Source organism: Mobula birostris, chromosome 3 (genome assembly GCF_030028105.1).
Source record: "Mobula birostris isolate sMobBir1 chromosome 3, sMobBir1.hap1, whole genome shotgun sequence".
In the NCBI taxonomy this organism is placed as follows: domain Eukaryota; kingdom Metazoa; phylum Chordata; class Chondrichthyes; order Myliobatiformes; family Myliobatidae; genus Mobula; species Mobula birostris.
The window spans coordinates 217,949,614-217,974,681 of NC_092372.1; the positions used below are offsets into that span (position 1 = coordinate 217,949,614).

The window sequence follows — 25,068 nt, forward strand, 5'->3', positions numbered from 1 at the left end:
TCAAGCTGTTCTATTTCCAGTCTAAAAGATTTATCTTTAAATTGGTAAAACTGCTGGCAAATCACCCGGCCCAGATGGCTATACAGCAGAATTTTTGAAGTTCTTTTCTCCTATTCTTTCTCCTCAGTTGTGCAGAGTTTTGAAAGATGCAATTATTATAGGTAAATTACCACAATCATTTTATGGAGCCTCTATATCCTTAATTTAAAAAAATAAGGATCCTACTGAATGTGCATCATATTGACCGATATCCTTATTGAATGTTGATTCAGAAATTTTTTCTAAAGTATTAGCACCTAGGTTAGAAAAGGTATTACCTCAAATTATTTCTGTGGATCAAACTGGATTTATTAAAAATCGTTATTCATCTTTTAATATTAGGAGATTAATGAATATTGTTTATACTGCTTCACTGAGAACTCCAGAACATGTTATTTCATTAGATGCTGAGAAAGCTTTTGACAGAGTTGAATGGCCATATTTATTTAGTACGCTTGAGAAGTTTAATTTTAGTCCGATATTTATATCCTGGATTAAACTGATATATCATACTCCTTTAGCTTCAGTTTTGACTAATAATCAAAGATCTCCCTTTTTTCGACTATTTCGTGGTACTAGGCAGGGTTGTCCTTTAAGTCCTTTATTATTTGATATTGCTTTAGAACCTTTAGCAATTGCTATTTGAGATTCACCAAATATTTTTGGTATTACTCGTGGGAAGGAGATACATAAGTTATCATTATATGCAGATGATTTACTATTGTATATTTCTGACCCAGAAAAATCCATTCCTGCAACTCTATCCTTGTTGGATAAGTTTAGTAAATTTTCTGGTTACAAACTGAATCTTAGTAAGAGTGAACTTTTTCCGTTAAATATGATGGTTCCAAATTATAAATGTTTACCATTTAGATTAGTTACTCATCACTTTACCTATTTAGGAGTTAGAATTACTAAGAAGCCTAAGGATTTATTAAAGGTTAATTTTTTACCCTTATTTGATCAGATTAAAGGTTTATTTACTAAATGGTCACCAATGTTTTTGTCATTAATTGGTTGGATCAACACTGTTAAAATGATTATTTTACCTTAGCTTTTATATTTATTTCAAGCACTGACAATTTTTATTCCGAAATCTTTTTTTGATAATGTTGATTCAAAAATTTCCTCATACATATGGCAGAATAAAAATCCTAGACTAGGTAAAAGATACTTACAGAAGCCCTAAAAGGAGCGCGGCTTAGCATTGCCAAACTTTAGACTCTACTATTGGATGATTAATATTCTTTATTTAAAATTTTGGACATGGAATTGGGACACAGTTCCAAGTCCACAATGGGTCAATCTTGAATGTAATTCTGTTTCAGGATTTTCATTGGGTTCTATTCTAGGGACCCCGCTTCCTTTTGACTTTTCTAAATTGGATAAACAAATGGATAACCCAATAGTTAAATATACTCTTTGAACATGGTTTCAGTTTCGAAAATTTTTTGGATTGAATCAATTTATTTTAGCAAGTCCTATTGTATCCAACTTTCTTTATCATCTCTCTTTTTTGGATCAAGCCTATCTGGTCTGGAAAACAAAAGGTATAATACGTTTTTCTGATGTATTTTTAGATAATTGTTTTATGTCTTTTGAACAATTATCTAATAAATATAATTTACCTAGATCCCATTTTTTTTTAGATATTTACAGATTAGAAACTTTTTAAATACTGTTTTTACTACCTTTCCGATTTCATATTCTACTGATATAATGGAAAAAATTTTGGATTTAAATCTCTTTCAGAACGGTTCAATAGCAATTATTTATAATATGATAATGAAAATAAATCCAGATGTCTCGAATACAATTAAGAATGATTGGGAAAGGGAACTTAAGCTTATCTTACCTACTGAGAAATGGCAAAAAATTTTCCAACTAGTTAACTCTTCCTCTATATGTGTTAAACATGCGTTGATACAGTTTAAAGTTGTACACAGGGCTCATATGTCTAAGGATAAATTAGCTCATTATTACTCTCATATAAACCCTGTATGTGATAGATGTCATTCTGAGATAGCTTCATTAACTCATATGTTTTGGTCTTGCCTTTTACTGAAAAAATATTCGGACGATATTTTTGATATTATTTCAACTGTCTTGGATATCGATTTACAACCTCATCCTATTACTGCCACCTTTGGTTTACCAATGATAGAAGAACGTCATTTGACCTCTTCAGCTTGTCAGATGATTGCTTTTGTTACTCTAATGGCTAGAAGATCTGGTCACCTCACTATAGGAAGGATGTGGAAGCATTGGAAAGGGTACAGAGGAGATTTACCAGGATGCTGCCTGGTTTAGAAAGTATGCATTATGATCAGAGATTAAGGGAGCTAGGGCTTTACTCTTTGGAGAGAAGGAGGATGAGAGGAGACATGATAAGAGGTGTACAAGATAATAAGAGGAATAGATAGAGTGGATAGCCAGCGCCTCTTCCCCAGGGCACCACTGCTCAAGACAAGAGGACATGGCTTTAAGGTAAGGGGTGGGAAGTTCAAGGGGGATATTAGAGGAAGGTTTTTTTACTCAGAGAGTGGTTGGTGCGTGGAATGCACTGCCTGAGTCAGTGGTGGAGGCAGATACACTAGTGAAGTTTAAGAGATTACTAGACAGGTATATGGAGGAATCTAAGGTGGGGGCTTATATGGGAGGCAGCGTTTGAGGGTCGGCACAACATTGTGGGCCGAAGGGCCTGTACTGTGCTGTACTATTCTATAAGATCTATACTATTGAATTGGAAAGAGATTAGTCCTCCAACCACATTTCATTGGTTTTCTCAAACTATATCTTGCTTAAATCTAGAAAAAATTAGAGTGTCATTTATGACTCATTTATTAAATCTGATGAGACTTGGAGACCATTTATTCAATATTTCCACATGATGTAATTTGACCCTTTCCAAATCTATTTTGTGATTTCAATATCTGGGGAGTGGCGACACTATTTGTTCTATCTGAGGCATCATAATAGGTATCAAAATAAATGAAATTGGAGCGTGATCTGAAATTATTATGCTATCGTACCAGCAGCTTATAATTATGGATACTAAAGCAGCTGAAACTAAGTAATAATCAATTCTGGAAAAGGTCTGGCAAGCGTCAGAATAGCAGGAAAAAGTTAGTTTATCCGGGTACTTCCTTCTCCACACATCAACTAAATTAAAGTCTTTAGCACATTGTAATAACTTTTTTCTTGTCTGATGGTGAGAGGTATCTATCCCATTAGATCTGTCTAGTTCAGGTTGAAGTGCACAATTAAAATCACCACCTACAATAAGATGGCCCGGCAGAGCAGCTAATGATAAGAACAGATGTCTGTAAAAAGCTGGAGTCATCATTTGCTCCATACACATTGACCAAATTAAAGCTGGTTGAGAAAATTTCGCATTGAATAATAAGGTATCTGCCAGATTGGTCTTCAGTCACAATAACAAGGTGGAAAGGCACCAACTTATGTATAAGGGTAATTACCCTCCCCCCCACCCCCCGTGAGTGTGAGCTGAAAGAAGCTGAAAAAACCTGTCCCGGCCATCTCCTCCTTACTCCAACTATATCCTCAGGGGTTAAATGGGTCTCCTGCAGAAAAACTATTTTAGCTTTTAAATGTCTTATCCCACTCATGACTTGCTTTAACTTGACAAGTTTATTTAATCCTCTTACATTCCAAGAGGTAAACTGAAGTTCACAGGGCATAGGCTATTAGTTATAATTTCAATCATGTTGGGCTGAATTGATTTAGAATGACTGCAACTGAGATTACAACGTAAGAAAAAAAATGAGTAAAAACCAGTAAATAGTAACTAGGACATTGTAAACATAACTAAGTGTACTTCCCAAACTGAAATACACCCACCCACCCACGATGAACACCTCCTGACAGCCCCGAAAGAGGGCCTAATTATGGAGCTTAACTGGTCCTCCCGCGCCGTCGTCATGGCGAGGAACAGCATGGCCAACAGCCAGAACAGAGCCCCAATGTTATCAGTAGTAGAGAATATTACAACCAAATTATACCAAGAGTCTTTATCAAATTTAACCTGGTCGTAGTTATAGTGCCACTGAAGATAATGAGAACCGATGCAAATTTGTTAGCATAAACACTGTTAATGTTCGTTAGCGTTCATTTATGTCCCTTAGGCATTATGAACATACTTATTCAAGCAAAAGTCAAAAAACTGCTGTACTATCTCACTTGCCCACAGCCTCCAAGTTGTAGTCCTTCAGCTCCTGCACAAATTTCTCTGCTGCCAGTGCACTGTCAAAGGTGTGGCGTTTTCTTTTGTAGGTCACGGCAGTTTAACAGGGTGAATTATCCCATACTGTAGGTCCGGGATGGAGAGAGAGGCTAACTCTTTCTTCAATGGATCAAAAATTTTCCTTCGCCTGAGGAGCTCGGCAGAGACGTTCGGGAAAGATATGATTCTCCGATTGTCGAAAAGTACAGGTTCTTTCAGCCTGGTATCTTTCATAACTCAGGTTTTGTTTGCATAGCTTAAGAACTTCATTATCACTACCCTGAGTCCCTGTGCTTCAACTTCGTTAGCCCTGCCAATTCTGTGCGCTCGCTTAATCAGCAGGGGCCCAGGGAAGTTTTCAGCACTAAGCACTGCGAGGATCCATTTTTCCAAAAAATAGACCATATCAGCCTCTTCCGCCCTCTCCGGAAGTCCCACCAGGTGAAGATTAGAACGGCGGCTACGTTTTCCAAGTCGTCCACTTTAAACAGTTAACACCTCCATAGCTGCTTTCATGGTTGTATTCTGATTACGCAGAGAGGTGATATAATCTTGATTAGTGCTAATTCTATCTTCGGCTTCTGTAATGCGCACTGAGGCAGCTTTCAGATCAGCTGTACTTGTATAGCGTTCAGTAGCCCATCAGATCTCGACACAAAGTTATTTTTCATTGTTTGAATAGCGCTTAGGATTTGGTTTGGGCCTGCTGCCGTGCTAGCATCTGTATTGTCGTTAGCTTGCACCGCATGGTTACAGGTGGAGTCTAATTTCGAAGACTTTTGCATCTGCTTTGTTGGTTTCGGTGGCACTTAGGCCATCACTGTTTCCAATCAGACAAACCAAAGCTGTTCAGGTAATTCGAGGTTGTTTGGCTGCATAATTTCAAAACTTTTCGGAGGAGCTCTGACACATGTCTGCTCAGCACCGCGCCATAACCGGAAGTCAGCCGAGGCTTTCTTACTCTTGTGGAAGAATGTCTTTTCTGACAAGATACGTGTCTCTGCTTGGCAAGTGAGAATTGTAGCTGTGAAACAAACTCAGGCTCTGGGGCCTCCTCTGTGCTGGTTGTAGGAGTTGACTCTGGGACTGCAGAAAATGGTTGTGAACTCTGAACACTTTTCTTCTATTTCCTTCTTCTCCTAGTTAGTGCATCTTGATCTTGGAAAGATGCATTTAGTTCACTGGAGTATTCTCTTGTTTCCTTCCATTGCTTCCTTTACAATTTGATCTCTCCTCTTGGTTTCATCATCTGATGAATCCTCCGTTTTCATATCTCCATTGACTGCCTCCTTTTTAGCCTTCCATTCATCCAGCTGGGCTTTGGTCTTTGCATTTACATTCCCAAGCAGCACTTTTTCCCCTACTTGAAGCTCATGCCGTAACCTTAATGCACACAGAGTAGATCCTGGCTCTTTGTACTCACAAAAGCCAAATGCTTGCAACTTTCCTGAAGCTCCTGAACTCTCTTTCAGCTTAAAAAATAGCCACATTTCACAAATAACTGCCAAGTTAACATAGCAGAAGCTTCCTCAGATATGTTGCCTACAAAAACTGCTGTAGTCAGACCATTGCTTTCATCCCTTTCACACTTCCTCTGAGTAGCTTGGGCCTGCTGGTGTCCAAATGCTTTCCGACCAGAGGCACAGAAGTTGGCACCAAAGCTTGTTTGTCCTCTCTTGAGCAACGGTTCATGGTGTTTGGCATGGAGACAGTTATAGCATCAAACTCTTAATTCACTTTCAGTTGGCTTCATTAGAAGGGAAGTGCCATGCAAATTGTGGATGGACCTGCAATCAAGTTGTAGTTGTCTCAGCCAATCACACCACGATAATGCTGAACCTCCTGTTTTTACCACATACAAGCTCAACGTAGCTTGTGGGTTGTTACATTTCAGTTATAAATGTCATTCCCACAGGAGTTACCTTCTCTCCAGAAAAACGTTCTCAGTTGGATATCTGCGGGCTTCAGTTTAGTATCTTTGAAATTCATCTCAAACTCATCTTGTGGAATGACTGGAACAGCTGAAACAGTGTCTGATTCCATTTCAAATAACTTGCCATTCACTTCTGATGTAAGCCATATCGCTTGGCTATTGCTAGTTTTCACATTGCAAATCTCAAGACTACAGAGTCCTGTGGCATTCTCATCATAATCAGATTTTTCATCAACAGCATGCATACTTAGGCTCTTTTTGAAACTGCAACTTGCCTTTTTAACTTTTTCTCTTCCCTGTGCAGTCCATTGATTTTTGTCTGCCTGAAATGCTCTTGTATGTGTCCAACTTTGTTGCATTTTCTACAAGTATCACCTTTAAATCTGTAATGGTCTGCTGTACGTGAGACCCAGCCACAATGGTAACACAATTTGTTTGGTCAGGCCCGTTTTTGTTTAGACATTGCAATTTTGTTCATGTTCACTTTCATTCCTGACTGCAACTCAGCTGCATTTCTGTCTGCGGTTTCCATTGAAATAGCTATTTCAACTGCCCTTTTAAATGTAAGTTGTGCTTCAGTTAGATGTTTTGTTGAATGGTTTCTTTTAAGATTTCACAGACTAAATGATCCCTCAGTGCATCATTAAGCCCATTACCAAACTGACAATGCTCAGACAACCTCTTCAACACAGCCACATACGTTGAAGTGGACTCCTCGTGTTGTGGATTCTGCTTATTTCAGGACCATTGCCGGGATTTTGTCTGGGTCCATGGCCTTTGCAGTATCCAGTGCTTTCAGCCGTTTCTTGCTATCACATGGAGTGAATCGGATTAGCTGTGTATTGACATCTGGGATGCTGGGGACTTCTGGAGGAGGCCGAGCTGGATCATCTACTTGGCACTTCTGACTAAAGATTATTGCAAATGCCTCAGCCTTACCTTTAGCAAAGGTGTGCTGGGCTCCTCTATTATTGAGGATGGGGATATTTGTGGAGTCTTCCCCTCCAGTGAGCTGTTTGATTGTCCACCACCATACATGGCTGGATGTGGCAGGACTACGGAGCCTAGATCTGATCCACTGGGGGCCAGCTGGTGGCGCAGTGGCATCAGTGCCAAACCCAGGACCAGTCGGGTCCGCTCCTGAGTACGCTTTTCATCCATGCCGGGTTGAGTGTCACGATCCCAACTCAACCTCATAAAATAAAGGGAAAAGTACTGCATAAATGTCTGTGTGAGGAGTGGCGCGTCACTCAGTCTCTCTCTCTCTCGCTCCGCGCCTTGTAAAAGCTATGAAAAAGACATCATCACAGATGCACGCACGCACACGCACAGACTCACGCACGCAGGCACACACCAAAAAAAAAATCTGATCCATTGGTTGTGGGACCACTTTGCTCTGTCTATATTTGCTGCTTATGGTGTTTTGCATGCAAGTAGTCCTGTATAGTGGTTTCATGTAACTCGTAATGAATTACTTAAATAAACAAGAACGCTTAATCAACCAACATATATGTAAATTTACACAACTATTACTTAAATATTAAATACACAACACAAATGACTTACCAGCCTAGTATTTCCAATGGTGAGGATGAAGTCAAAGAATGGCTCTAAGCCTGCTTTTTGTGCTGGAGAATTATCTTGGACCTACAAAAAAGGGAAAAGAAAATTAACACAGAATAAATTGTCACAGGAGCCATAGGGAGATACAGTATGGAAACAGATACCATCGTATTTATACTGGTCCTACATTAACATGATTTACAGTATATATAGTTACAAATTTCTAGTGTTTTAATGTTGTGAACTTAATTTATTCATCTAAAACTACTGACCTAACATAACAATCTGGTAGTTCTATGGCCATTACCATTGACCCTAACTTCTTACTTAATTGAATATACAAGCAGTGTCATATTGTGCGTTCAGAGATACTCTTCTGCACACCAAAGTTCAAAAAGTTCTAAGTTTAAAATAAAATTTATTATCAGAGTACAAACATGCCACCACATGCATCCCTGAGATTCTTTTTCTGCAAGCACACTTAGCAAATGTAAAGAACAGTAACGTAACAGGATCAATGAACAACAAACTGTGCAAATACAAATATAAATAAATAGCAATAAATAATGAGAGCATGAAATAAAAAGATAGTCCTTAAAGTGAGACCATTGGCTGTGGGAACATCTCAATGGATGGGCAAGTGAGTGCTATTATCCCCTTTTGTTCAAGAGCCTGATGGTTGAGGGGTAGTAACCTCTCAGGGGATTGCCACGGAGACAAGGTTACTGGCACGGAGCATGGGTCCATGATGCAGTATGAAAGAGGGAGAAGAGGGGAGTGGTAGTGATAGGGGACTCAATAGTCAGGGGAACAGACAGGTGATTCTGTGGACATGAACGGGACACCCGAATAGTATGCTGCCTCCCAGGTGCCAGGGTCAGGGATGTCTCGGATAGAATCCACAGCATTTTGGAGGGAGAGGGAGAGCAGCCAGATGTCTGCTATTGATACCAATGACATAGGAAAGAAAAGCAAAGAGGTCCAGAAAAGAGAATTCAGAGAGCTAGTCAGAAAGCTGAGAAGCAGGACCTCCAGGGTAGCAATTTCTGGATTGCTGCCTGTGTCACACACCAGTGAGGTTAGAAACAGGATGATTTGGCAGATTAATACATGGCTGAGAAGCTGGTTCAGGGGGCAGGGCTTCAGGTTCTTGGATTATTAGGATCTCTTCTGGGGGAGGTACAACCTGTACAAAAGTAATGGATTGCACCTGAACCCGAGGGGGACCAATATTCTCGCAGGCAGGTTTTTAGAGATGTTGGGGAGGGTTTAAACTAATTTGGCAGGGGGATTGGAACCGGAGTGAAGGAACTCAGGATAGGATGGATGGTAAAAAAAGGCGGCAGCATGCAATCAGACTGTTAGGAAGAGCAGGCAGATGATAGGACAAAACTGCAGCCAGCAGGGTGAGTACCAGTGCATTAGGGATGCAGAATCAAAAAGGGTAGCAAATGCAGTACTTAAAGTGTTAGATCTCAATTCACAGAGTATAAAAAATATGGTGGATGATCTTGTTGCGCTATTACAGATAGTCAAGTACGCTGGTGTGGCCATCACTGAATTGTGGCTGAAGGTTACATGTTGTATCAAAGGGATAGGAGCGTAGGCAAAGGGGCTGACGTGGCTCTGCTGGCAAAGAATGGCATCAAATCAGTAGAAAAATAGGATCAGAAGATGTTGAATCCTTGTGGGTTGAGTAAAGAAACTCCAAGGGTAAAAGGACCCTGAGGGCAGTTGTACACAGGCCTCCCAACAGTAGCTGGGATGTGAACCATAGATTACAACAGGAAATAGAAAAGGTGAGTCAAAATGGAAATGCTATGATACTCCTGAGTGATTTTAACAATTGGGAAGATCAGGTTGATAATGGACCTCAAGAGAGTGAGTTTGTTGAATGCCTACAAGATGGCATTTTAGAGCAGTTTGTTGTTGAGCCTACTCGGGGATTGCTATACCGGAGTGGGTGTTATGTAATGCAGCGGTCCCCAACCACCGGGCCGCAAAACATGCGTTACCGGGCTGCGAGGAAACGATATGGGTGATTTGGCAATATGGGTCAGGTGCACCTTTCCTCATTCCCTGTCACGCCCACTGTTGAATTTGAACGCACGCGAGTTCATCCATGTCAGCGCAGGAAGAAGATCAACTCCTCGAGCTTGCATATGACGGCGGGCTGAAAAATATGTTTGACATAACATCTCTGTCGGCATTCTGGATCAAAATCAAGGCTGAACATCCTGAGAGAGCCACGGAAGCACTGAAAACGTTGCTTCCATTTCCAACATATCTCTGCGATGAATGTAACGGAAACTAAATTGCGGAATAGACTGGACATAAGGAACCCCCTTCCAGTATCACTGTCTCCCATCACCCCTCGATGGGACTGTCTTGTTGCAGGAAAACAAGCCCAGGGCTCCCACTGATTCAGCGATATTGGTGTGTTGTAATGATTTTATATGTTCATACGGGGAAAATATGCACTGTGTTTAATATCCAAACGTTACTTAAAATGTTATGATGCTATTGACTTATAAGTGACTTATAATTGACTTATCATATTACTCACGCTAGGAAAATATGCGGTGTGTGTTTAATATTAAATTCGTTAGATAAACCCTTTTAGAAACGAAATTGAGTGTATTAGCCACTTATCACCGATATTCCGGTTGTGATTAACACCGCTCCCCCCCCAGGGTTGCCAACTGTCCTGTATTTGCCGGGACATCCCATTTATTGGGCAAAATTGGTTTCTCCCATATCGGACCACCCTTGTCCCATATTTCCCTGCTAAGGTAGAGCGTTCCCATGAAACTTTTTGTGCCAAAATGGAGTAAAGAATAATTACCATTAATTTATATGGGTAAAATTTTTGAGCGTTCCCAGACCCAAAAAATAACCCACCAAATCATACCAAGTAACACATAAAATCTAAAATAACACTAACAGAGAGTAAAAGCAGAAATGATATGATAAACACACAGCCTATATAAAGTAGAAATAATATATGTACAGTGTAGTTTCACTGAACAGAATCGCCAAAAACGATTTGTAGAGAAAAAAATCAGCATGTACACATCACACATGCGCACACAGGTGCCTGCACAAGGCTTCATGGTCATGGTAGTCTTCCTCGGTGTAAACACAAGCGTCCCGTATTTGACTGCTACTCTTGTCCGTTGGCAACCCTACACCCCCCCCCCCACCCCCGGTCGGCCGGTCCGCAAGAATATTGTCGATAATAAACTGGTCCGCGGTACAAAGAAGGTTGGGGACCCCTGATGTAATGAACCGGAGGTGATTAGGGAGCTTAAGGTAAAAGAACTCTGAGGAGACAGTAATCACAATATGATTGTGTTCAACTTGAAATTTGATAGGGCGAAAGTAAATTCTGATGTGGCAGTATTTCTGTGGAGAAAGGGAAATTACAGTGGTATAAGAGAGGAGTTGGCCAAAGTACATTGGAAGGAGTTACTGGCAGGACAGCAATGGCACGAGTTTCTGGGAAAAATGAGGAAGGTGCAGAATAGATGTATTCAAAAAACGAAGAAATACTCAAATGGGAAAATAGTACCACTGTGGCTGACAAGAGGAAGTTTTAAAAACCTTCAGAGAGCAATTAAAAGAGTCATTAGGAGGGAAAAGATGAAATATGAAAGCAAGCTAGCAAATGATATCAAAGTGGATAGTCAAAACTTTTTCAAGCAGGTAAAAATAAAAGAGAGATGAGAGTGGAAAATGAGGCCAGAGAAATTATAACTGGGGACAAGGAGATGGTAGATGAACTGAATGAGTATTTTGCATCAGTCTTCACTGTGGAAGATGCTAGCAGTGTGCCAGGTGTTGAAGGGTGTGAGAGAAGAGAAGAGAGTGCAGTTACCATTACAAGGGAGAAGGTGCTCAAAAAGCTGAAAGACCGAAAGGTGCTTAAGTTACCCGGACCAGATTATCTGCACCCTAGGGTTCTGAAGGAGGTAGCGGTAGAGATTGTGGAGGCATTGGTAATGATCTTTCAGAAATCATTGGACTCTGGCATAGTTCCAGGTGACTGGAAAGTTGCAAATCTCACTCCACTCTTTAAGAAAGGAAATTATAGCAGCATAGGACTTTATGGGAACGGAGCCCTTTCTCTGCCAACTTCTAGCCTGGTGGAGGAATACAAATGTGCCAAAGCAAGGCTGGAAATGACACTCAAAAGATCTCGGGACCCAATCGTAAGAGGCATTGCTCCTGCTCTAGCAACAGGGAAGAAATGGACCCCAGCCGCAGCAGTACCGGACGCAGAAGCCGCCCTCTGACACCGGGACATAGTGAGCTATGTCCAACAGGGCAGAGGAGGCTTTGGCCTTGGAGTGATGAAACCTACCTGGCAAAAGGCTACTACAACTGAACGCTGGCACCTGGTGGTGGAGGTGGTGCGCCTCCAAGAAGCAGCAGCCAGGTGTGCCAAAGCAATGTCCCAAACCAAGCAAGGCTGCTGGACGAGGTGGGAGGGTGTTGAGAGGAGGAAAATCACATGGAGTGAGCTGTAGAGCCTGGAGACAAACAGATTGAGCTTCATCATCAGAGCAACATGTTATGTCCTGCCCTCTCCTACAAACCTAAATCTTGGGCTGGGAGAGGATCCAGCCTGTCCTCTGTGCGCAGTTCCGGCATCCCTCAAGCACATCTTGATCAGTTGCAAAACCAGCCTAACACAAGGCAGATACACCTGGTGACACAACCAAGTGTTGAGGTGTTTGGCAGCTGAACTTGAGTGTAAGAGAGTAACCACCAACGCCAGGCCTCTCAATGCCCAGACAACGGTCCCACAACTACCATCCTTCATCCGGGAAGGAGAGAAACCGGGGGCTAACCCCTTGCCTCACGACTCATGCCCAGCCCGCTGAGTGCCCCCAGGGACTGGGAAATGCGTGTTGATTTAGGCTAGAAACTTACCTTCCCTTCTGAAATTGCAACGACCAACCTGCGGCCTGACCTGTTCCTTTGGTCCAACTCCCGTCGGCGCGTCTTTATCATTGAGCTGACGGCCTCCTGGGAAGATGCTGTGGATGAGGCTTACGAACGGAAAAGGCTGCAATACGCCAACCTTGCAGTTGAAGCAAAGGAGCGAGGCCGGAACATAAAAGTGCGCCCAGTTGAGGTGGGGTTCAGGAGCTTTGTAGCCAGTCCCACTGTAAGGCTGCTGAGGGAAGTAGGAGTCAGAGGCAGGCCCATAGGAAAGCAATCAAAGCACTTGCTAATGCCGCCGAAATGAGCAGTCACTGGCTGTGGCTGAAAAGAAGGGGTGCTGTCTGGGCTGCCAAGTGACCCTCTAGAGACGAACCGTGTGACACACACCCAGGTCTGATCAGCCTGAGGTGGGCCTGCCTCGGCCGAGGCAGCCTTGTGATAAAAGGCCGAAACACCCAGTGACGTCAAGGTACACGACTAAAGATGTGTCGTAATGGAAACAACATCATCTGGTGGTCATCTTTAAGAACTACTTCCACTCAAGTCAAGTGCAGTGCAGCAACTTTAGGGATTGTAACATCCAGTCCTATTAATCAAAAGTTAGCCTGACCTCAGTGGTTGAGAAGATGTTGAAGTCAATTGTTAACTATGAGATTATAGAGTATTTGGTGACACAGGGCAAGATAGGTCAAAGTCAGCATGGCTTCCTTAAGGGAAATTCTTGCCTGATGAACCTATTGGAATTCTTTGAGGAGATTACAATTAGGATAGATAAAGGGGATGCAGTGGATGTTGTATATTTGGACTTTCAGAAGGTCTTTGACAAGATGCCTCACACAAGGCTGCTTACCAAGTTAATAGCCCATAGTATTACAGGAAAGTTACTAACATGGTTAAACCATTGGCTGATTGGTGGGAGGCAGCAAGTGGGAATAAAAGGATACTTTTCTGGTTGGCTGCCAGTGACTAGTGATGTTCCACAGGGGTCGGTGTTGGGACTGCATCTTTTTATGCTGTATATCAATGATTTGACCCGGCTGGTGGCGTAGTGGCATCAGTGCCGGACTTCGGGATGAAAGGTCCCAAGTTCGAATCCAGCCAGCTCCCTTACATGCTTTCCATCCGTGCTGTGTTACGAGCTGGTGATCTCTTTGGAAACTCACCCAGCAGAAGGCAATGGCAAACCACTGCTGTAACTTGCCTCGTACGCGGTTCCCCACTATGTCAGAGAGGCGTGGAGGGAAATCGTCCGCTAACTGGAGAAACTCCGGATGCAATGTACCTTTCCTATCAATGATTTAGGTGATGGAATAGATGTCTTTGTTGTCACATTTGCAGATGATATGAAGGTTGGTTGAAAGACAGGTAGTGTTGAGGAAACAGGAAGGCTGCAGAGGGACTTAGACAAATTAGGAGAACGGGCAGAAGAGTGGCAAATGAAATACAATGTTGGAAGATGGAGAAGGCTCACGAAGATGATTCTGGGAATGAAAGGGTTATCATACGAGGAATGCTGGAATTCAGAAGAATGAGGGGGATCTCACTGAAATCTTCTGAATGTTGGAAGGCCTAGACAGCGTAGATATGGAAAGGACATTTCCCATTGTGGGGGGAGTCTAGGACAAGAGGGCACAGCCTCAGAATAGAGGGGCATCCATTTAAAAAAGAGATGCAGAGAAATTTCATTAGCCAGAGGGTGGTGAATTTGTGGAATTTGTTACCACAGGCAGCTGAGGAGGCCAGGTCATTAGATGTATTTAAGGCAGAGATTGATAGGTTCTTGATTGGACATGGCATCAAAGGTTACGGGGAGAAAAGGATCAGCCATAATTGCATGGTGGAGCAGACTTGATGGGTCAAATGGCCTAATTCCGCTTTTATGTCTTCTGGTCTTCTTGAACCAGGTGGTGCAAGTCCTGAGGCATTTGTACCTTCTACCTGATGGCAGCAACGCAAAAAAGGACATGAGCTGGGTAGTGAGGACCTTTGATGACGGAGACTGTTCTTCTATGTCACTGTTTTCTATCACTGTTGTAATACGGTTTTTTGAGTTACTGTTGCCTTCTGGACAGCTTGAACCAGTCTGGCCATTCACCTCTAACCTCTCTCATTAACAAGGCTTTTTTGCCCACAGAACTGCTGGATGTTTTTTGTTTGTTTTTCGCACCATTCTCTGTAAACTCTAGAGACTGTTGTGCGTGAAAAACCCAGGCAATCAGCAGTTTCTGAGATATTCAAACCACCCATCTGGCATCAACAATCATTCCATGTCAAAGTTACTTATATCATATTTCTTCCCCATTCTAACGTTTGGTCTGAATACTCTTGGCCATGTCTTCATGCTTTTATGTATTGAGTTGCTGCCAGATAACTAGCTGATTAGTTATTTGCATTAACAAGCAAGTGTACAAGTGTACAGACATACCTGATAAAGTAGCCACTGAGTGTATAATTACAATTTTTAATAATTCATTTTGTGAACTTATTTTATTCATCCAAGACCATTAACCTCACTAGAAGATCAATCTGGTAGCTCAATGGTTATTATTATTAATCCTAACTCGTTCATTAAATGAATATAAATTTCCAATTGCAGACTTGAATTTACAATGCCAAAGGATCAGGGCAAAACCATTTACGCTATAGTAGCCTTTCCCATTTATAGAGAGATGTGTTGTACATACTCCATGCATTGGATAGGTTCATGATTGAGATTAATTGGCATTCAAAACACTTGGGGAAGTCATGAAATATGGGGACTGGGAAAGAAAATTGGGCAAAGGCAAAGATCAGAGAAAAGACAAGGCAATAACAACCAGGGTTCGACAGGAAGGAACATAGTGGACAAACACAAGGATGCACCTAGAAATATCAAGAAGGGGAAAATGGGAAAAATACAACGTTAAAGGCTCTTTATCTGAATGCATGTCACAGTAACAACTATTTAAACAAACTTAGCACACAAGTAGACATAATGGGAATGATCCAAAGGCCATTAAGAGAAGCGGTGGAAAGTGACTACGGTTAAGGACTAAACGTTCTTGAGTACTTGACATTTCAGAAGCATAAAAAAATAAAAGGATTAACATTGGTGCAGTGCAAATGAGTGGCTGATGCAGATTCAGTGGGTGTAAGGGTTTATTTCCCTGTTCTATTGCTCATGACTCATAGGCAAAATACAAAAGGGGGTGGGTACTATTGTTAACAAAGGATGAGAGTGTGGACTGAGCAGTCAGTGGAAGTGGTGGATTCCGGTTCGATTTCAATAGATATGGAGGGCTATGGTGCGTGTGCAGGTCGATGGCAGAAGACTGATTAATAAATTGGCATGGACTAGACGAGCTGAAGGGCCTGTTTCTGTGCTGCAGTGTTCTATGACTAAATCAATGAGGTAGAAATAAATTACTTTGGCTCAGAATATCAAGATGATGAATCAGACTGGGTGGAGAAGATAAACAGCAAGGGAAAGAACTCTCTAGTGCTAATCTAAAGTAGTGGTAATGCAATCACTCCACTCAAGTACAATGTTCTTCCAGGGGGTCGTCTATTGATGGGTTCTCAAGTAGCTGGTAATCTATCAGACAAATTAAAAATAGGAGCTTGTAAGGAATAATTGTGGGTGACTTTAATTTTCACAGAGAGACAAAGTTGAAGAAGTATCCTAACTGGCTGCATCATGGTCTAGAAGAGCCACTCAAATGTGAAGAAAGAGGCTGCAGAGAGAGCAGCGGACTCTGCCCAATACATCACATCTTTCTCCACCATCCACAACATCTATCATCAAAGATCTCCACCATCTGGCCCACTCCATCTCTTCATGACTACCATTGGGCAGGAGGTGCAGAAGCCTGAAGTCACACACCATCAGGTTCAAGAACAGCTACTTCCCTTCAACTAACTGGCAAAGCACTAATCAAAGCAACAGCAAAGCAACACTATGACCACTACACACTATAATGTACTTTTTATAGCCTTATTTGTCATATATATATCCAAATATACTGTGCAATGCACTGTTTACGTTGACGACCAACGCAGTCCGAGGATTGTCCTAGGGGCAGTATCATAGCACGTCCACAACCCACTAAACCTAATGCTAACTGTACGTCCTTGAAACGTGAGGAAACCGCGGCACTCGGATGAAACCAAACAGATTGGACACATCAAGTTAGTAATGGAAGCCTCAAGATGTACTCAAAGAACATCTTCAAGACTATTTCATGGAACAAAGGAATAGGGTAATTGAAGACCTCACTGTAGAGCAGGGGTTTCCAACCTGCTTAACGGTATTGGTATTTGGCATAAAAAGGTTGGGAACCCCTGTTGCAAAGAATCCTCTGATGAAGAATAATTGTAATCTGCATATACAATTCCATTATGTCTGAACAAGATCGGTCTTGGCCCAAAACATCAACTGTTTATTCCTTTCCATGGATACTGCCTGATCTACTGCGTGCCTCCAACATTTTGTGTGTGCTGCTCTGGATTTCCAGCATCTGACGAATCTCTTGTGTTTATAATTAGCTCACAGTGCAAGTTTCAGACTTTAAATAACTATGAAGGGACGAATGCAAAGTTTGCCAATGCAGACTGGGAAAACAGATTAACAGGTAATGTCTACAGATATAGTGACAGAATCAAGAGTTAATGCAGGCAAGTGGCATTGAGGCAAAACATTAACCACAATGTTATTGAATGGGGGGGTAACTGGTGCTAGAGGTCATACAAATTACACTGCCTTCTCTTTTTGGGATCTGAGCACCATTGGCAAGGCAAAGATTTTTAGGCAAGATGGTGACGAGCTATCTTTGGAATCACTAACTAGTTTATCACATACTCAGATGAAGAGAAGATCTTTTAAGATGGTGTGAAGATCGTTTTAATAGCTCTATAGCGCTTTCCAGAAGTGAGCTTGCAGTATGATGTCACTCCTCCTTCAATAGTCCACTAAGGTCAAGGTTGATTTGCTTCTGACCCGGTTCTGTGTGTCTTGAGATGGTGGATGCAGATACCCTGAGACCCAAAGGTACCATCAACAGGGGGAAGTGCCTGAGAGGTGGGTGGATCACTTGGGAGGCAGTGAACTCCTGCTATTCTTGCTGAAACTTCTCAGCGCTTCCCACAGAAGGATGTGAGGTTCTCGGTGTGGGATAAGCATTCTCAGGAGTTGCCATGAGAAGAGAGCTTTGGAAAGATTTTGAATTGTTTCCTCTGTTCTCCTGGTGCTGTTTTGCCAAGGTGGAGCTCAGAGAAGAATACCTGTTTTGGAAGACTGGTACTGGACAGTGGAACCACCAACATCCTATGGACTCACTTTCAGCAACTCATGATCTCAGTATTATTTACTTTTTTTTTTGCACATTAGTTGTTGACAAGAAAATAATTCTGGTTGAGCTGACTGTGCCGTGGGAGGAGGGATGGGAAGAGGCCCATGAGAGAAAGGCCTTGAGGTACCAGCCCTTAGTGCAGGAGTGTAAAGACAAGGGATGGCAGGCATGGTTGTTCCCTGTGGAGATCGGCTGCAGAGGTTTCCCAGCTAAATCAGCATGGCGGTTGTTGTCAGATCTGGGCCTGGACGAAAGGAGCAAAAAACAAGCAGCTCGTGGATGGGGGAAGAGGCAGAACGAGCCTCTTGTTGGATTTGGAGTAAGCGAGAGGAGGGGAGTTGGAAGCCAGGAGCAGATGGGCAGTGATTTGGCCACCACTGCCAGCCCAACAACTGGAGGGTGTTGTGGTTAAGGGTTGAAACACTCTGTGAGGGTTGGGAACCATCTGATGACATCTGCTCCTGGCTGAAGGTTACGGTTACCTTATAAGGTAACTGGAGAATGCACCCTAACAGGTGTATGTAACAAGTTTATCAGTCTTTGTGTGTAGTTTTTCAATGATTCTATTGTATTTATGTTTTATTGTGAATGCCTGCAAGAAAGTGAATCTCTTCAAGAAAGGGAAGGAGGGTGAATGTGCCCACCTACACTGGGGAAAATCAGTGGTGGAGACAGGCAAATTATTTAAATTGCTGGGTGTTAACACATCAGAGACCCAGCACATATCATAGATGCAATCACAAGGAAAGCCCCCTAGCTTGTTTACTTTCTTTTCTTCCATTGAAAGTATCCTGACTGGTTGCATCATAGTCTCATACAGCAGTTTAAATGCGAAGGACGAAGCTGCAGAGAGTGGACTCTGCCCAATATATCACGGGTATCTTTCTCCACCATTGGTAGTCTCTACAGCAGGGGCTGCCACAAGGCGGCAACAACTATCACTGGAGCTCCTCACCACCCAAGCTATGCTATTTTTCAAAGCTGCCACCGAGGAGGACCTAGAGAAGCCTGAAGTCTCACAGCACCAGGTCAAGGACAGCAACTTCTCTCCAAGCATTTGACAAAACCCTAATCAATAGAGCAGAGGATCACTTTGCACTACAATGCACATTTACAGTGAAGTGTAAATTAGCTTTATTTGTTACATGTACATCAAAATATACAGCGAAATGCATTGTTTGCATTCACAACCAACCAACCACCAACCAACCCAGTCCGAGGATGCGCTGAAGGCAGCCTGCAGGGGGCGCCGTGCCTACGACACCGTTCTGTAGCAAGCCCACAACTTACTAAGTCTCACCGTAAATCTGTGGAATGTGGGCAGAAACCAGAGAACCCAGAGGAAATCCACGCAGTCACAGGGAGAACGTACAAGCTCCTTGCAGGTGAAAATTGAACCCCAATCACTAGCACTAAAAATCATTGCACCAACTGCTACATGAACGCACCATACTATGTGACCATATTTTCTAAAAAAAATTCTGATTGTGTTTTTGCTTGTAAAAATGTGTATAATTTGTGTTTTCTGTATTAATATTGCTTATGTGCCAGTGACGCTGCTGCAACTAAGTTTTTCTTTGCACCTGTGCATACATGTTCTTGTGCCGATGACACTAAACTGGACTCGCATCAGAGCTAGAGACATTAGCACTGGGTCACGTTTCAATCCCTTTGTCCTGCCTTCTCCCTGTAATCCCTAACCCCCTTACCAATAAGGAAACTATCAACCTCTGCCTCCACTGATTCATCACACTCTGGGTGAAGAAATTCCTCAGCTCAGTTCTAAATGGCCATTTCCTTTATTCGGATCCTAGAATCTCCTACAAATGGAAATGTCCTCTCCGCATCAAGTCTATCCAAACCACCTACATCCAGCTGGTTTCAATGACATCTCCCTCATCCTTCTAAACTCCATCTAGGATAGGCCCAGAGATATCAAATGTTCCTCATATGTGAAACCTTTCATTCTTCTGTCTTGATGACACAAGGTTGGAGGTGTTGTGGATAGTGTGGAGGGCTGTCAGAGGTTACAGTGGGACATTGATAGGATGCAAAACTGGGCTGAGAAGTGGCAGATGGAGTTCAACCCAGATAAGTGTGAGGTGGTTCATTTTGGTAGGTCAAATATGATGGCAGAAAATAGTATTAATGGTAAGACTCTTGGCAGTGTGGAGGATCAGAGGAATCTTGTGGTCCAAGTCCATAGGACGCTCAAAGCTGCTGAGTAGGTTGACTCTGTGGTTAAGAAAGCATACGGTACATCGGCCTTCATCAACCGTGGGATTGAGTTTAGGAGCCGAGAGGTAATGTTACAGCTATACAGGATCCAGGTCAGACCCCACTTGGAGTACTGTGCTCAGTTCTGGTCACCTCACTACAGGAAGGATGTGGAAGCCAATGAAAGGGTGCAGAGGAGATTTACAAGGAAGTTGCCTGGATTGGGGAGCGTGCCTTACGAGAATAGGTTGAGTGAATTTGGCTTTTTCTCCTTGGAGCAACAGAGGATGAGAGGTGACCTGATAGAGGTGTATATGATGATGAGAGGCATTGATCATGTGGATAGTCAGAGGCTTTTTCCCCAGAGCTGAAATGGCTACCATGAGAGGGCACAGTTTTAAGGTGCTTGGAAGTAGGTACAGAGGGGATATCAGGGGTAAGTTTTTTACACAGAGAGTGGCGAGTGCGTGGAATGGGCTGCCAGCGACTGTGGTGGCGGGGGATACGAATACAATAGGGTCTTTTAAGAGACTACTGGATAGGTACATGGGGCTTAAAAAAAAAAGAGGGCTATGGGGTACCCCAGGTAATTTCTAAAGTAAGTACATGTTTGGCACAGCATTGTGGGCCGAAGGGCCTGTATTGTACTGTAGGGTTTCTATGTTCCTGATCGTCCTCTGGATCCTCGCCAGGGACAGCACATTCTTCCTTCGATACGGGGCCCAAAACTGCTCACAATTGTCCAAATGCAGTCTGACCAACACCTCATAAATCCTTAGCAGTATCTCCTTGCTTTTATATTCTAGTTCTCTCAAAATAAGTAGTAACAATGCCTTTACCTTCTCTCGACTCAAACTGTAAACTGACCCTGAAAAGGGACACCCAAGTACTTTCCCATCTTGGATTTCTGAAATATCTCCCCATTGACAGAATAATCACCAACGCCGACTTTCCATGAGTACTTCAGATCAGCCAGTCACTGCCCAGTTCAAAATCCTGCACGTATAGCTCCCTGGACTCCTTTCAGTGCAAAGTGACCATTACTGTGTTCCTTCCTGTTTTAATCTTTCAAAAGTACCCTTTGAACAGAAGTTGACTTCAGGTTGTACAGATAAAATCCTACTTTTATTTCCCTCTTTTACATGTTGCATTCCATCATTCTCCACCTGTAGTACTGTGCAAATGCCTTAGGCATATATATATAGCTGGGGTGCATCAGACTTTTGCACAGTACTGTAGAAATTTTATGTATTACATTGTACTGCTGCAAAAAAACATTCATGACATATGTGAGTGATGATAAACCTGATTCTGATATGGGTCTCTATTGTGGACTGAGAGTGGGAAGGGGTCAGGGAGAGGGGAATCATGGTTGGGAAAAGGGGAAGGGAGAGGGAAGCACCAGAGAGATATCCTGTAATGATCAATTTGGAATCAAATAACCTTGCCTGGTGTCTCAGGGCTGGGTGAGTCTGCATCCATGCCACACACACACACCCCCCCTCGCTGCCCCTGGCACTCCTCCTCTGCCAACTGTCCCACACCCTCCCACCGTGCTCCAACCCTCACCATTGTCAACATCCTGTGCTTCCACCAGATTTACAAACTCTCTCCCCTCCACATTGACAAATACAGTACTGAGCAAAACTTATGAAGTCCAGCACTTCAGACTGCCTTTATCTATTGAAACCTCAGTTCCTGGCAAATCCTTGACAAAGTATTTATTTATTTATTTACTGTGATACAGCGCAGAATAAACCCTTCCACCACTTCAAGCTGCATTGCCCAGCGATCCCCAATTTAACCCTAGCCTAATCACCGGACAATTTACAACAACCAACTAACTTCATAATTAGTACATGGGAGGAAACCCACTCACTCAGAGGGAGAACGTACAAACTAAGAGGGAAATGTAGTTGATATCTTATGTAGCGGGATCAGAAGTGGAGAGACAGAGCAACTTCAAGTTCCTTGCTGTCAATATCTCTGAGGACCTGATCTGGATGCAACATATTGATGCAGCTATAAAGAAGGCAAGACAGTGGCTATATTTCATTGGGAGTTTGAGGAGATTTGGTTTGTCAACTAAAATACTGGAAAACTTCTACAGATGTACCGTGAAGAGTGGAGAGCATTCTGACTGGCTGCATCACCGTGAGGTATGCGGGGTGGGGGGGGGGAGGGTACAGCGCAAGATTGAAATAAGCTGCAGAAATTTGTAAAATTCGTCAGCTCTATGATGGGTATTGGTCTCTGTAGTATCTAAAACATCTTCAAGGAGCAGTGCCTTAGGATCCCCACCACCCAGGACATGCCCTCTTCACAATTTTACTGTCAGGAAGGAAGGACAGAAGCCTGAATACATACACTCAATGTTTCTTCCCCTCTGCCATATGATTTCTGAATGGATATTGAACCCATGAACACTACCTCACTACTTTTTCCATTTTTGTATTTGCACTGCCTATTTAATGTAACAACTCAATACACATATACCCTTAATGTAACTCAGTTTTTTCTTTTTATTTATCAAGTATTACGATGTACTGCTGCCGTAAAGTTAACAAACTTCACGACATATACCAGTGATATTAAATCTGATTCTGAATTGGATATCCACTAATATGACACTACAATAGGATTAATACAAAGAAAGTAATGGAATACAGGCAGCTCTAGCAACATGGGTATAAAGTTTGCGAAGGGACAGGAAGCATAAGGTAGAAATTTTTCAGATCAGAGGGGAGATGCCAAAGGTTTGCACTGAGATCACTGCTTGGCCTTGGGTACGCAGGTAAAAGTTTAAAAACTGCAAATGACACAGCTTGCAGGACAGGATGACAATTTCACGTTAATAGTTGACTAATTGGGCTCATCTACTTAGCTGATTCAACTTGCTCTGCTTTCCATAACATAGATGCCACATCAACAGAGTGCCTCCACCACTCATGCTTTTCACTGTATTAAACATTTTGAAATAAATTCACCAATACCAACGTTCCCACATCAACCAGAAACTATTAATAGAGACCACAAAAGTTAGCTTAGGTACTTGGAAACAGTCTATAAATGAGAACTGCAACCGGTTAGCTACAGGTTTTATTTCATAATGATGTTATGTAGCTCAGCCAGCACAAAGCTCACGCTTGCTGAATCTTTGCCGAGTTGGAAGGAAAGAAATGTTTTGGAGAAAGCAGCAAAACTCAAACAAACTTTTAATTTGTTTGAGAAGGATTAACGAGGGGTCGCTGGGTGCAGGGACCGACAGCGGTGGCCGCGGTCCAGGCTCCCCCCCAGCCGCTGGTCTACCATGACCCGGCCTCTGTCAGCTGCCACGCCGGCACTCCTCCCACCCCTGTCCGCAGAAGGTTCCTCCGCCATCCCCTCCCGCGGCACCGGTCCAAGCTCCCTCTTACCCACCCCGTGGACATGGAAGCCCTCGTTGCCCCCACTGGGGATGTCAGTGCTCTGAGAACCGCCCATCGTCGCTTCAGTTCCCCGCTCCGAGCCCCAGCTTCACCGAGAGATGGAGCGCTCCTCCCGCGGTAGCGCCCCCACCCCCGCCTCGGTCCTCCCGCGGTAGCGCCCCCCTCCTCTCCGGCCTCGGTCCTCCCGCGGTAGCGCCCCCCTCCTCTCCCGCCTCGGTCCTCCCGCGGTAGCGCCCCCACCCCCGCCTCGGTCCTCCCGCGGTAGCGCCCCCACCCCCGCCTCGGTCCTCCCGCGGTAGCGCCCCCCTCCTCTCCGGCCTCGGTCCTCCCGCGGTAGCGCCCCCCTCCTCTCCGGCCTCGGTCCTCCCGCGGTAGCGCCCCCCCTCCTCTCCCGCCTCGGTCCTCCCGCGGTAGCGCCCCCACCCCCGCCTCGGTCCTCCCGCGGTAGCGCCCCCCTCCTCTCCGGCCTCGGTCCTCCCGCGGTAGCGCCCCCCTCCTCTCCGGCCTCGGTCCTCCCGCGGTAGCGCCCCCCCTCCTCTCCCGCCTCGGTCCTCCCGCGGTAGCGCCCCCACCCCCGCCTCGGTCCTCCCGCGGTAGCGCCCCCACCCCCGCCTCGGTCCTCCCGCGGTAGCGCCCCCCTCCTCTCCGGCCTCGGTCCTCCCGCGGTAGCGCCCCCTCCTCTCCGGCCTCGGTCCTCCCGCGGTAGCGCCCCCCTCCTCTCCGGCCTCGGTCCTCCCGCGGTAGCGCCCCCCTCCTCTCCCGCCTCGGTCCTCCCGCGGTAGCGCCCCCACCCCCGCCTCGGTCCTCCCGCGGTAGCGCCCCCCTCCTCTCCGGCCTCGGTCATCCCGCGGTAGCGCCCCCCTCCTCTCCGGCCTCGGTCATCCCGCGGTAGCGCCCCCCTCCTCTCCCGCCTCGGTCCTCCCGCGGTAGCGCCCCCACCCCCGCCTCGGTCCTCTCGCGGTAGCGCCCCCACCCCCGCCTCGGTCCTCTCGCGGTAGTCCCCCCCACCCCCACCTCGGTCCTCCCGTGGTAGCGCCCCCCTCCTCTCCGGCCTCGGTCATCCCGCGGTAGCGCCCCCCTCCTCTCCCGCCTCGGTCCTCTCGCGGTAGCGCCCCCACCCCCGCCTCGGTCCTCCCGCGGTAGCGCCCCCACCCCCGCCTCGGTCCTCCCGCGGTAGCGCCCCCCTCCTCTCCGGCCTCGGTCATCCCGCGGTAGCGCCCCCCTCCTCTCCGGCCTCGGTCATCCCGCGGTAGCGCCCCCCTCCTCTCCCGCCTCGGTCCTCCCGCGGTAGCGCCCCCACCCCCGCCTCGGTCCTCCCGCGGTAGCGCCCCCACCCCCGCCTCGGTCCTCCCGCGGTAGCGCCCCCCA

At 44.6% G+C, this 25,068-nt stretch overlaps 1 protein-coding gene across 1 annotated transcript in view; it reads right to left on the reverse strand.

Annotated features, from left to right (window-relative positions):
- gorasp1b (golgi reassembly stacking protein 1b) overlaps nucleotides 1–23,821 on the reverse strand; it is a 63,028-nt gene extending 39,207 nt beyond the window's left edge. Inside the window, exons 1-2 of the mRNA XM_072252075.1 lie at nucleotides 23,693–23,821; nucleotides 7,782–7,862 (exon numbers count right to left, since the gene is read on the reverse strand). Of these exons, the coding sequence (XP_072108176.1) occupies nucleotides 7,782–7,862; nucleotides 23,693–23,755 (144 nt within the window). The 5' untranslated portion in view covers nucleotides 23,756–23,821. The remainder of the gene's footprint in view (nucleotides 1–7,781; nucleotides 7,863–23,692) is intronic.
- Between the last annotated feature and the right edge of the window lie 1,247 nt (nucleotides 23,822–25,068).